Below are 14,120 nucleotides of genomic sequence, written 5' to 3'. Positions count from 1 at the left end.
GGCTGGATCGATTATGATTGATTGAGGTGTTTTCTCCTTTATATTGAAGATAACAAAAGGTGCAGCACAAACAAGGTCTACTGAGATGGACTGACAACTGGTGTGAATTGTGAACGTCACATATGGTGACAGTTTAAAATCCCCAAAATGTAACATTTGAAGGGATATTTCTCCACCCAAATTTTGGCCCCCATAGCTCTCAACACAAAAGCAAGCAACCACAAAAAAAGAGACTGGACTGGTTTTATATTATTTTCCGTATCATGATTACACTTTCTACACGCTCGTCACATTTTGGTTCAACGACTCTGAAAATCTTGCGATCCAAAACCCCAGCAGAATTAGCTGGGGTTTTGGTTTCTGCTCTGACCAATCCAAATCAGAAAAGCTCACACAAACAGGCAAGTCACCGCCGTTATGCCTCAATGCACAAGTTGTAAACAGCATCTTCTGCAACGGCTGCGGGGGATAACACCAAGATGACCTCGCGGGAACATCAAGAAACAGATAGCAATAGGTCGTTTTTTGGTTAAGTACGATTGGGAAAACAGCACAACAAAAAGCAAAGGCAAAGGCACAGAGGAGAGCGTGTGCGTGTGTGAGAGAGAGAGAGAATTGAGTATGGGAGGCAGATTAAAAAAAGGGAAAAGATGAAAAGCGGGAAAGATGGGAGCGAGAAGGAGAGAGAGAGAAAGAGAGGGGGGGGGGGGGGGGGGAATTGGTAGAGTAAGAAGGAGACACCGTTAGGGAGAAATCGAGCTCTCCCAGGGGAGTTCAGACTCTCAGTGGGAGCAGGCACTCAGAGACCCTGCTGGGAAGGAAGCGAACAGCCACAAATGTTCGTCATTTGGAAAGACGGCAGTTCGGGAGGAGGAAATTTACCGCTGGAAGACACTCATCGGCAACGTGAGGCAAGAGGGCGCGCGCGAGGAGATGCAAAGCAAAGATGAAGACAAGCACTCTCCCCGAGAGAGGTGAAACGAGGCAAACGAGAAGAGACTGACTGACATTGAACATACTCAGAGGTCAGGATGGAGTTTCGAACATTTTTTCGAAAACGGCTGTGAAGAAAGAGAGAAGTACAAGAAAGTCAACCAACGTGAAAGAAGTCAGTCCCAGAAAAATCCCAGTCAGGAGAAAGACAGACAAACCCTGGAGTCATTCACGAGGGCTCTCCGCATCCCAGTAGGTAAAATGTCAAAGTCCTCTTCCCGTCTGGGTCGACCCGGATCAGCAGGACCCCAGAACTGCAGTTTAAGAAAGGACCTCCAAGGTAACCGCTCATGCATGCTGCGCATCGGAGAGAGGCTGATGAGAGCAGGCAGTGAAGGAAACTTGCTCCGAAAACCCTTGCCGGCTCAGAGCCGGAACCAAAGCGAGGCTTCTGGATTAGGACAAGGACAGAATGGAGCAACAAAAGTTGATGTTGTGGAGGACAAAGCCCCTGAGTCCGCAGGGAAGTATTGTCATGAAGGTAAGGTGACACTTACAAATTCGTGATGTGACAGACGATAACATTTCCTGAGCCGCTTCTCCTCACGCGGGTCGCGGGCGTGCGGGAGCCTATCGCGGCTATCATCGGGCAGGAGGCGGGGCACACCCTCAACTGGTCGCCGGCCAATCCGCAGCATTTAAGTGATACTATTGTTAAACGTTCTGACATTGGAAACCTGTCATTTCTTCACAAACTTTGTAAGTGTCAACAACAGAGTCCAAAGGTTTATTAGCGTTCTCTTTACAGTTATGCAAACCCCATTTCTTATCAGTTAATTAAAATCAAATCTTTTTGATTTCTTTGGGAGCCATCAACTTAAAAACTTTAAAAAAAAAGAATAAATCTAAATTTAATAGGATCACCGAAAAGAAGAAAAAAAACAATATTAATTACAATAGTCATCATCAATTATAATAATAAAACAATTCGTGATGAAATGGTATAAAAACACAATATCGTGAATGTCATGACTCCAATTATCACAGTTGTTGCAATTGTTACTATGTTAGTAAAATAATAAAGCAAAAACATCAGAGATACACAACAGAAAGCATTTCAACACATTTTTATATTTTGAATACAGGAAAAAGAAAAGCGTCAGCCTCACAGTTCTGTTGGACCCGGGTTCGATCCCCGTCCCCGCCCGTGTGGAGTTTGCGTGTTCTCCCCGTCCCTGCGTGGCTTTTCTCCGGGCACTCCGCTTTCCTCCCACATCCCAAAAACATGCATTCATTGGAGACTCTAAATTGCCCGCAGGTGTGACTGTGCGTGCGAATGGTTGTTTGTTTGTATGTGCCCTGCGATTGGCCGGCGACCCGTTCAGGGCGTACCCCCGCCTCCTGCCCGATGACGGCCGGGATAGGCTCCGGCACGCCCGCGACCCTAGTGAGGAGAAGCGGCTCAGAAAATGGATGGATGGATGGACTCAATTAAAACACAAATCCACTAAATTCATAGCCACTAATTAATATGAGTTAAGCAAATGAAGTCTTGAACACAATGTTTTTTCAGATTTTAGTCAATGACTAGACATAGCTGGCACGGTGTACGACCGGTTCGCTCATCTGCCTCACAGTTCTGAGGACTCGGGTTCAAATCCGGCCTCCCCTTTGTGGAGTTTGCATGTTCTCCCCGCATGGGAGGTTAATTGAAGACTCTAAATTGCGCGTAGGTCTGAACGCAAGTGCGAGTGGTTCTTTGGCCCAGTGGTTAAGATCATCGCCTGCCACCGTGGGGGACCTAGGTTCAAGACCCCGACCGGACCATCCGCCAACATCCCCCGGACTCACGGCTGCGGTGTCCTTGAGCAAAGACACCGATACCCCCAAATTCTGCCCCCTGCTCCAGTGTGTATGTAACATGTGTGCTCACTGTGATGGGTTCAGTGCAGAGAACAACATTTCATGTGCACGTTCATGACAACAAAAGGTGATTCCAAAATTCATAAAAAAATAAAAATAAAAAATCATTCGTCCCGAGCGAGGGATCTCCCTCGCATACATTCCGGTTACAAGCTTTGCTTTGTCATCGACAGGCGCATTATGCGTTATGAATATAGTTTAGCGTTGATGTTAAACAACATTTGATGCTTTACGTACTATTTATATGGCTTTTTGTCTACTTATTTCAATAAATGTAGCTTTATTGGCTGGCGACCAGTTCAGGGCGTACCCCGCCTCCCGCCCAATGATAGCCGGGATGGGCCTCCGGCACCCCCGCGACCCGCGTGAGGAGAAGCGGCTCAGAAAATGGATGGATGGATAATAATAATAATAAGAAGAAGAAGAATATTTTGGTTCATCCAACAAATGGTCTTCTTTAAGGTCTAACAAGTTCACTTTCCAAAATTAATTCATGGGCTCAGCCCACCCAAAGTATTTGACCTTTGACCGGTATGTTCACCATCAAATAAAACACAAAATACCATACGTACGTTACCACATGTAAACTGTAAATGGGGTATAAGAAACATACTGTAATGACTCAATTCTGTATGTTATTACATGCACTTCACTGCATTAGCATACGAATCAGAAGAGTTCGTCTCTCACCAATATGTTGTCGTTTGAAGAAGTTCAGGTTTTACCGTGCTCTTATTCAAGCGCATTCCTGATCTTCTTGAAGCAGTCAGCGTATGTAACTTACAAACACGCGCCCATGAGTCAAACACCCCAGAGCAATAAGTTTGTGTGTGTGTGTGTGTGTGTGTACATCTGTGAATGTGCGTGTGTGTGTTGTTGTGTGGGGGCGGTGGTTTGTTTGGGTGCACAAATAGACTAGTCCAGCAGCACGTTATACAGTAATTAGGTAATATGACTAAGTCATATGCTAATGTGTTGCTACATGCCGGACTTTGCAGATGAAGTCAAGAGTGATTAAAGCTTTGAATTAATGCATGACATATCCCAGGGTTCACTGCCTATGATGAACTTTATTAGGCCACTAAATGAGGTGGCGTGGGTGTTTGGAAGTGGTGAATACACATTGCATTATTACAAATTTATCCTTGTTAGTATTATGACAAATTGTTACCCATTACATGAAAGGCATCCATGATGTCCAGAAACATTTACATTGGTCTCAAAATCCTGAACATGTTCTACAAAACATTGACAGAAATGAGGAAATGTTTACATGAGTATTGGAATGGAAATGAGCCAATGAATTTTACTGAGACAGTTTTTTTTTTTTTTTTTTTTTTTGCACTATGCTCATCAGTAAAGCTAGTTACTTTCACCTACTGGATAAATAAGATGCATGTTCAATAGGACACCATGAAACTGGTAACATAAACACAAATGGACAACAAAGATTTATTATTTTTTTAAAATTTTTTAACAACAATAATTCAACATTGCACAGCGCAGTGCTTTCTGGGAACCGCGTGGCCCCACCGTCATGATTCTTACTCAAGAGGAAGGAGGAAGTCAAAATAAAATAAACTCAATTCAAAATATATATTTCGAGAAGGAAAGTAAACAAATAACTGAGAGGTGGTTGCACAAATGAGCACACGCTCTTATAACTGGGGGTGTGGCTCTGTTGAAAATTAACCAATCACATTCAGATCGGTCGTGAAACAGAATCTTTGCGTGTGTGGTGTTGTGTGTTGAGATTATCGGAGCAGGCCACACACAATACAACCAACGCGGTTTATGTGTGGGGCCTGTCACAGATATAGAAAAAAAAAACAAAAAACCTCGAGATTTCTAAAATCAAGTGTGTACTACTCGTAACTCTTCGACTCTGTTTCTAAATCCCAGCGGAGGCTGTTTTTCAATGTTCTTAATTTGATCTGACAGCAGCAGGACAATTTCGTGATGTGAGGCAGTTTTCCATTCCTGGGTCCTATTTATTTAAGACCCCAAAAGAATATGTCCCTTTTTTTTGGTCTTTATAGTCCAAATCTGCTGCACTCCACGTCACTGAGCAATGAGTGCCCTGGGAAACAGCTGTTTGCTTTGGAAACATCTGCACAGAGTATTTTTGATAACCCAGGCTACGCATTGAGCTGCATGTCTCTGCAGATAAATTTTTTGGGAATGATTCTGGTCGAAATGATGCGGTGCTGTGCTAGCTAACGAGAAGAGGACGGTCGTTTCAGGTTGCAGCTTCACATCTACAAATTCAACGTGTTTGGTAGAGTTCTAGTTTTGGTCAATTTGGAGTGCTAATCGGGATTTTTCGTCAGTGCTTCCAAGAGGAGAGGATTTCTGTACGTGTACACGGTACATGTATTTTTTTTCAAATAGAATTCCAATATTGAAACTATCTTTGCCTGAGTCATGCTCACTATACATCCTGAGCATCTTGTTTATGTTTAAAACCACCGGCTAAATTCGATGCTGTTTAATTCTGAGAAGTTGATGTGGTGCAATGGTAACTCCCGAGTCAATGACCTTAAAGCTACTAAAGTTTGAGTGTTCAAGTACAATTTTGACAGGAATATGTTTGAACATTAGTGTTCCAGTACAGTACATTGTCAGTCAGCATGTGACGCAAGTCATCCGTACAACTTGGAAGACCTAATGTCAGCCAACATCAATGTTTTATCATTGCCTGTATGTCTTTTGAAACTCCTTTTTTCTGAAAAAGGGAGCAGAATGTGAATGTAAATGTACATGCTGGAATGTTGCTGTCTTTTATTTTGATGCTAAACCCAAATGTTTCAGGTTTCAGAAAGAAAGAACATATTTTTTCTTAATGTTTCAATACTTTTGGAAGGGGGTGTATCTGTTTTAAATGTTGAATGTGGATGTGAATTCACTTGGCGAATGAGGTGAGGGCGAAGGTAGAAGTGGCAAAAGGCCGAACAAGAGACCTATGATATGATGATGTATCATATGTCCAAAAGCGCAACATGAACTGGGGCACCTGGTCTGAGACATTCTCCCTGGGAAAGCCGTGGATCCTGAAGACATGGTTGGTCATAATCTCAATGGTTTCCCTGGCTGAAGGCAGTTTGGGCAGGGCAAGGAACCTGGCCATCTTGGAGAATCTGTCCACCACAGTAAGCACAGTGGTGTTACCTTGGGAGACCGGGAGACCCGTGACGATATCCAAGGATATTTCGGTCGACAGAAGTCCCATGCGTGGCCAAGAGGAAGTCTTGTTTATGGCACAGACCGAACAGGCCTCAGACCTACGGTTCCGTGGAAGGCCACCGGAATCTCAGAGAGATTGGATATTGTCTGCCCAACTCCCGGATGACAGGGAAGCAGCGAGGAGCGGGCCCGATTGATTTACCTGTGGGCGAAGGTCGACAGGAAGAAATAACCGATTCTCGGGGCACCCACTAGGTGGCGGAACCTCCCCATTAGCTCTTCTCTTGTAACCTCAGTTTCTATCTGCCAAGTCACCACTCCAACCACACAGGTCAGTGGAAGAATTGGCTCTGGTTCTTTGGTGGGAGGCTCAGGGTCGTAGAGTCATGACAGGGCATCTGACTTGATGTTCTGGGACCCCAGTTTGTAAGAGTGACCTAAGGTTAATGGTGGTGGTGTGGTGAGTTACCTTGACGGGCGTGGAAGAACGCGGAGACTGATCGGAAGCCAGGAGTAACTTCACCACCTCGAGCCTCTTGGCTGGACAGGAGGCGAAAAAGCACCGGCTCTCCCGCTGTCGTCGTTGTCGCTCCTCCGGCGTCAGCCGTGCCCTACCGAGTTGCACGGGTGCCGGTTTCCCTGCTGTGGGTGGGGGAGGATGTTGTTCGAGAAGTGAGCGTGTAGCTTCCGACCAGCCAGAGGCCAAGAGGCGCGGAGCCCTCTCCGATGATGACCTCCCCGCCCGATGCTGCTTGAGTGCTTTGATTCTGTTGTCTGTCCGGATGGTCAGGGCCTGTTTCAAAATAAAACAGGAAATGACCAGACAAAAACTCCAGACAGGACAAACCTCACCACAGTGTGACAGGTTTGCATAAAATCACATCGAGACAAGAAGAAGCGCAAGACTTGTTTTCTCATTTGAAGATTGTACAGCTTCTCAATTGAAGAAAGTAGGTAAGCAGCAAAAGCAGCAAAAACTCCACCAACCGCCACTGCTTCCGAGCCAGAAGTATTAAAACTGTCAAAGAAAGAAAAATGTATGAAAAGACAACTATGCATTCCTGTATGTTTGAGAGTTTAAAACGTGTTTAAGAGTATAGAAAGTGTTGATAAGAGTATGGTAGATTTTAATGTGCAGTGTGAAGACGATGAATACAATTCTGTTGAGGTTCATACACCTTTAAAATATGTATAAATAATCACCAAAATATTTGGTCAGCACTTGGCGTATTTCACCTGGACCCGAACCAGCGCGATAAACGAGGGATTGCTGTCTTCCCAGATCTATCATGTCTATAATGTCCAACGGTGAATCAAAGCAGCACATACTGACCACCCCTTTTTGGGTTGAGTAGCAACACAATCTAATTGGACAATGCCAGCCAACGAACTGGCTAATTGATGGAGTGGCTGTCCAAATTGTGAGCCACATATCCGCACAGTGCTGCCCAGCACAGTAAAAAGCTACCATTCCCCCCCCCCCCCAGGCCTTCCTTGAACTAGATCAATCAGATCTACTTTGTCAAGGATGGGGGGGGCGGGGTAAGGGGAGGGAAAATTGCGATGGTACATGCAGGATCAAGATTGTAAACGATCCTTTGTCCCCTCAGATTTTTCGCTTCATGAAATTTCATACGTGTATATTTCTGGTAAGCGCGTGGGCCAAGCTGATTAGAAAAAACAAAAACAAAGGCTGTTCGCTCACCTACACTGTATGCTCATGCCAAAGGGGCAGCTTGGATCACGTGCTTGAGATGTCAACTTGAAGGTTGCAGGCTAGATGCCCACCTCCCCTGCAGCCCTTTCGAAATGTGATTGAATAGGAATATGACGAAATAAAAGAGCACGCTAATATTATTGTTTAGAGGTTATGATAGCTCATATTACTTATGTATGATGCTATAGTACAGTCATTCTCTAGCTTTTTACACCAAGTACCACCACAACGGCCAACATTAAAATACAGTAGCGTAGTGGGCCTCAGTGTTCATTGGAAATGAAGAGGATTTCCCCCCCTTAAAAGTATATTGAATGTTTTTGTTGGTCACTGTAACATTATGCATTTTGAACATCGGCACCGAGCTGGGTGCTTGGAGTTATTAATTGAAAATGTATTGTCCTTAAAAGTTGAATACAACTGAACTGTACCGAACAAATATACTGTGTTGGATTTTTTTTTTTTTTTTTAAATGCAGCCACTCGAACATTATGCACATTGACGTGTTTCTTTCGCAAACCACTTGAGCGAGCCACCAGTTGTACTCGTGCCGCAAACTGAGAATCACTGCTCTATATTATAGTTTTACTATGTTATACTATATCCTAACACAATAAGTGAACGAGACGGTGACACAAATGTCCTATTATTACATAGGACATCACATATTCTAATTCAGTCTTGTAATCGTTATTGAATTAATAGGCTGTGAAACGTCGTGGTTGAAGTGAGGCTCTATAACAAGCAGAAGTGACAACATTAAGACAGGATCTCGCAGTGTGACCTTTGCAGCCGAGGACCGAACGTGACAAGGCAGTCAGGAGAAGTCTCTGTTGAGTGCATAAAACACTGCTGGGCCTGAATTTCTCTTTTCAAATGTCACTGCAGCCCACTGTGTTCAATGGGCTACAATGTCTGAGTCAATACTTTATGCTCGATCATCGGTATATTAAAAGAGTATTAACCTTGATGTGTTTCATATTTACAGCTTGTCGACAGCGTAAAGGTCATACAATGTGGATTTCGGCTAAACTCTTCTAAAACACATTCAATATGATGTAAATGTACCTGTGTTACAACAGTTTAGCGTTTAGTGGAAGACCACCTTCACAGAGAACGAGTTCAAATTTTGGAACCAGTTCCTACCAATTCTTGTTACCCATTCCTACTTAGTCATACTAACACACTCTATATGTTCTGGACAAACTGCCAGTACACTCCAAAAAAATAATGCGGACAGGGAGAAAATGCAAACTCCAAACTGATTTTCAAATGTGTATCATTCCAAAACTTGACCGACTTGTAGTGAGGCAGTGGTGCCAACCGTGTGTGCTACCGAGCATGATGTTTGTTTGATGCCCAAAACAAAATGGATCTTATCATGTCATTCTACTGCAGACTTTGTTACGGTACAGCCCACGGGCTAACGTCCAGACCATGCGCAGACTCTGACCGGCCCTCGCAGTGTTTATGAAGTAAACGAGGGCGACGACTTGTGTCTGCAGTGTTGCAATTTAGCGTCTTTTTTGCCATATTTGTGACTGTGAGAAGAGGGCCAGGGGATTTGCCCTGATAATGTGCATAACGACCATTTCAGAGGCAGTACATTTTGGATGTAATATAATTCTGCGTTGTATCACTGTTAATAATATCATAATTCCCACTGCATCAATCTAGAAATGTAATCTTACCTATGTGTGTATATATATATATATATATATATATATATATATATATTTCCTCCCACATCCCCAAAAACATGCATAAATTGGAGACTCTAAATTGCCCGTAGGTGTGCATGTGAGTGCGAATGGTTGTTTGTTTGTATGTGCCCTGCGATTGGCTGGCAACCAGTTCAGGGTGTACCCCGCCTCCCGCCCGTTGACAGCTGGGATAGGCTCCGGCACGCCCGCGACCCGCGTGAGGAGAAGCGCGACAGAAGATGGATGGATTGATGTTCAGACTGAGGCAATTAGGTCTTTTAACTAGACTTCACACTAACCTGATCGGCTTAATCGGTATCAGCTGACAATTAGCATTTTATGCTGATCGGCATGAATGTCACAATACGATGATCCGATCAAGGACGTCATCGATCGGCTCCGCAAAAGTCATTTACTTTGCGTCGCCATCGTGCACAGTATATTTTAATCCAAATGCTAGTTTATTTTTAGCTTTGTCGCGCGTCTTTTGACGTAGTACTGTAAATATTTGACGGACAATAAAGTTATTAAAAAAAAACAAAAAAAACACGTTGGCGGTGTGGGACAGATAACACGTAATGCCCGGATCAGACTACAAGACAAATGTGCTCTTTCGCGATTGCACTATGTCAGACGACTGCAATTAAATCTTGTATTCCAATATTATCGCATCGCTTTTTTTTACGATCACTGGGCCTCATTTTGTCAACTCAAACGTGACTGGATGCATTCGTTACCATGGCCACGACAACAACAATGGCTCACGTCGTGTGTATTATAAGAACAAAATGGGGAAAATGTGTGTTGGTGGTCACCGGTGCTCGGGAGAGGACTTTAATTCAAGGATTGCTTGAGGTATGTTCACGTACTTTTAATACGATACCGCTCGCAAGCTAGTGCTAGCACTAACGGTTGTACGTAAACATGGCGGCGTTATGTTGAATCATGCTCTAAAGTTTCGTATGTGTGAAGTAATTAAATTACACTACGTTAGTACCCATTATTTCTGTCATGTTGTAATGTTGGTTGGACCTGACTGATTAGAATACACGACCTGTATGGAGAATACCTTTGAAGATACTCAGTATACTGTACACAACAAGTATATACAGTAAATGAACAAGTCATTTAAATAGATCTCCATCTTGTGATCGGTTATCGTTTTTTTTAAACTTTCCGATCGGTGATCGACCCGACAAATCTTGAGCTTGTGTAAAGCCTAGTTTTCATTCTTTTATTCATCTTCCGTTCCGGTTCCCCTCACGCGGGTCGCGGGCACGCTGGAGCCTATCCCCAGCTACCTTCAGGCGAGAGGCGGGGTACACCCTGAACTGGTCGCCAGCCAATCACAGGGCACACATAAACCAACAACCACTCATACTCACACCTATGAGCAATTTAGAGTCTTCAATGAAACTACCACGCGTGTTTTTGGGATGTGGGAGGAAACCGGAGTTCCCGGAGAAAAGCCACGCAGGCACGGGGAGAACATGCAAACTCCACACAGGCGAGGCCGGGATTTGAACCCCGGACCTCAGAACTGTGAAGCAGATGTGCTAACCAGTTGCAGGCCTATATGTCGTCATTACGTACAATATCCTAAACTATGGAATAAGTGCTAATGTTGGCAATATTAGATGGTCCTTTCAAGAAAACCACAAAGTGTCCCCGTGCGATACATGTAGTACATGCCCAAAAAGGCCATGTGTGTATGGAATCAGAATTGTACTTTTAATGATGTTTTTAATGACTCGTCAATCGGTGACATCGTTGATAGTTGCGACCCGAGACGTCAGGGAAAAATGTCCTTGTCATTTAGTTGACTCTGTTATTATGTTACAATGGATCTCATCTGTCCTTCACTTGAATATTTCTCCTCTCTCTACGTGCCCCATCCGTCCTCGGCCATGCACACATTGATCCCTGCTCTTCCACTGTAGACATAAAAAGCGAGCATCAGCTCCCGAAGAAACATCCCATGAACAACAAGCTTCTGCGCAAGCCGGATGCAACTTGCGCTCTACCCGGAAGTTATGCTGCCAGCAGTCGGGACAGCGACCTGGAGAGCCTGCTAATGCAGCACTCTGAAGCGGAGAGAAAGAAGGACGTGTTCCTGAATCACCTCGGGCAGAAGTTTCCGCACCATGCAGCCACCATCCTGGGACATCAGGAACACACGAGAGAGCAGGTAAGGTCTTGATTATTTCTTTTCATCACATCTGAATTCTAAGTTTCTAAGATCCTCTTCCTTCTGCTCAAAACACCCCAAAACATGGGACTTTTCTGAGGTGGCTCCTGATCTACCGTCAATCTTGTCGAATGTCCGCGGAAGGGAGCTGAAAGTGGCATTCTCGACAAGTGGCTCAATATGGGCGGAGGTCTCATTGAGACTCGAATGGAGCGATTGCCTCAAAAGGTGCGGCAAAAGATGAAGTCCTCTTTTTCCAGACTTTCATTAGTTTCGTTTCGCCTATTATTCTTTCAGTGGGAGGAAGGTGTATTGGCCACGTGCGCCGATACTTGACTCCACGGTACAGTACGCGACCATACGCCATTCAGTATATTTTAGCCAACAGTCTTAATACACTTGACAATTTATCCTGAGGGCGGCACTGTCGGAACAATGACTATAGTTTTCTGTTGAATGAAAGGCTCAGTCTAGGTTACGACTCATAAAAACAAAAATCTACTTCTTGTACTGTAGGTCCATATGCAAATATGTAATAATAACACACTACAACCAGTTATATGTTTGCTTTGATTGGTTGATTTCATATTATGGCTATCATGGTGAGTTATTATTTTTGTTTTATTTCAATCAGTCACACGATTGCACGCTTAAGTAAATCGAAATGTAACTTTTTTGTGTGTGCAGGTTTACCTATTGAACTATCGCTTCAAGGTGTGGTTACATTTGAATTCGGTGGTATTCGACATACAACGTTTCGGGTTACGAACGGCAAGAATTTCACGAGGCAAAAGCAGGCTCAGTTTTTCCATCCGATATTCTCAACTTTATGGTCTAACAGTTGTTGTTGTCGTTGTTGTTGTTTTGTACTTTACGACTGTGTCGGCCGCAGGACGTTCCGATTTCCGAACGGGACTCGAGTCGTAAACCAAGACCCCCTGTCGTGTGAAATGAGTTTAAATTCCAATTGTTTTTTTCCAGAGCAGAAGCTCTCTACGTTGTTTTGTTTTGTTTTTGAAACGCGCGTGTATTCGCCGCAATGTCCTTTGCAGGTTGCGGGACTACCTGCTGGTATGAAGTGCGTGTGTGCGTGAAATCTGAAGACTTCCATTCCCTGAGTCGAACTCATTCCGAGCCATAACGCGGCCAACGATGACGGTTGTGCCGCTCGTCGAACTGGTACTGCCAGCATTATTTGACGAGGTGGAGTTTTGTTGCAACAGAGACGAGGAGAGGTGGAGTTTGTTAGTGCATGTGATTGGGACACACGTCCCAAGGAAACCGGGAGCAAAAAAGCTTTGAAATGATCTTCCAGCAGTTGGAAGGGACGCCGTATCGCTCATCAAGTAAGTTGCCGCAACCTGAAACGATGTGTATCGTAGCCCAACACATTCTGCTGTCTTCTATCGACTTTTAACCTTTGAACCTGCTGCGTCTGGCCAACGCAATCACGACACACGTTTACCAGCATAATATTTCAATAGAACGGATGGCGCTTGTTTGATTTGTTTTTGGCACGAGTAAATGGTTGTTTTTTTTTTTTGTGTTTTTTTTTTCCTACTTGCTTTGTTTGTAGCGAGGAAGGGAATTGCCAATAGCAGCTTGTTGTTGTCACAGAAGGTGGCAATGCCAGTGTTTAATTCGTGTGTTTCTTTGCTTAGATACATCTTGGGTAGTTTTTGATATACTCTCATCCGACTTTTTATTGGGAGGCATTATTCATGTCAAGTTCCTGAGATATGCTTCTTCCCGAGCTGATAATTTCATAACCTAATGTATGAACAGCAGATTGAGATTTGGTGATGGAAGTGGTCAACTGATGAGTTTCGTGACTTGGCGCTTCATGCGGCACAAGATGGCACTATGAGTATCAAAGCATGTGAATAGCAACAATACTTTTGAATTTGTACCCAAAAAAAAAACTTGAGTGTTGAAGGTAATGTAGCTTCCTAAATACTGTTACATTATGAATAGAATATGAACAAGCCAGTGTGGCATCCAAATAATTGAAAGTATTTGAAGAAGTCAAAAGCATCACCGTTTGAATCAGGGGGATGTTTTGACCTTGTTTGCACGGGTCGTCTTGTCGTCGTCGGCGACTTCCCACATCCCAAAAGCGTCCTTCTCGGGTTCATTGAATACTCGAATACTCGACACATAGGTGGTGAAGTGTTGTTTTATTCCTCTGCCGTTGACTGTTGACCAATTCCAGTGCATCCTTTCTCTCGCCCAAAGTCGGCTGAGATTGGGTCCAACTCACCTAGACGTGGTATAAAAATGGATGGATGGAATTATTTAACAACATAGAATGACGTCATATTATTACTTTCATGAATAAAGGTTGTCCAGTGTTGATAAAACACTGCGGTAGCATCTATGTGAATCTCTTGTGTGTGGTGTGTCATTGTTTACAAACCTGTAGTGGCTTTCACTTTTGGCACATCTAAACCAAAACGTAAACACGGTCTGTGAG

General features: G+C 43.9%; 1 protein-coding gene across 6 annotated transcripts in view; it reads left to right on the top strand.

Moving 5' to 3' along the window:
- Positions 1-732: 732 nt before the first annotated feature.
- The window catches only part of LOC133411750 (sickle tail protein homolog), a 60,020-nt gene continuing 46,632 nt past the window's right edge, over positions 733-14,120 (top strand). For 3 of the 6 annotated variants that reach the window (XM_061694417.1, XM_061694415.1, XM_061694418.1), the window contains exons 1-2: positions 733-1,474; positions 11,400-11,647. In XM_061694417.1, coding sequence (XP_061550401.1) covers positions 1,195-1,474; positions 11,400-11,647 — 528 coding nt within the window. In that variant the 5' untranslated portion in view covers positions 733-1,194. Of the gene's footprint in view, positions 1,475-10,213; positions 10,315-11,399; positions 11,648-11,781; positions 11,876-12,879; positions 12,994-14,120 lie in introns of those variants that run through there. The other 3 variants (XM_061694419.1, XM_061694420.1, XM_061694421.1) reach the window with 3 other exon arrangements.

The sequence above is a fragment of the Phycodurus eques genome, chromosome 13 (genome assembly GCF_024500275.1).
Source record: "Phycodurus eques isolate BA_2022a chromosome 13, UOR_Pequ_1.1, whole genome shotgun sequence".
NCBI lineage: Eukaryota > Metazoa > Chordata > Actinopteri > Syngnathiformes > Syngnathidae > Phycodurus > Phycodurus eques.
Note: the sequence above shows the minus strand (reverse complement) of the source record. Positions and strands in the feature narration are given on the sequence as shown.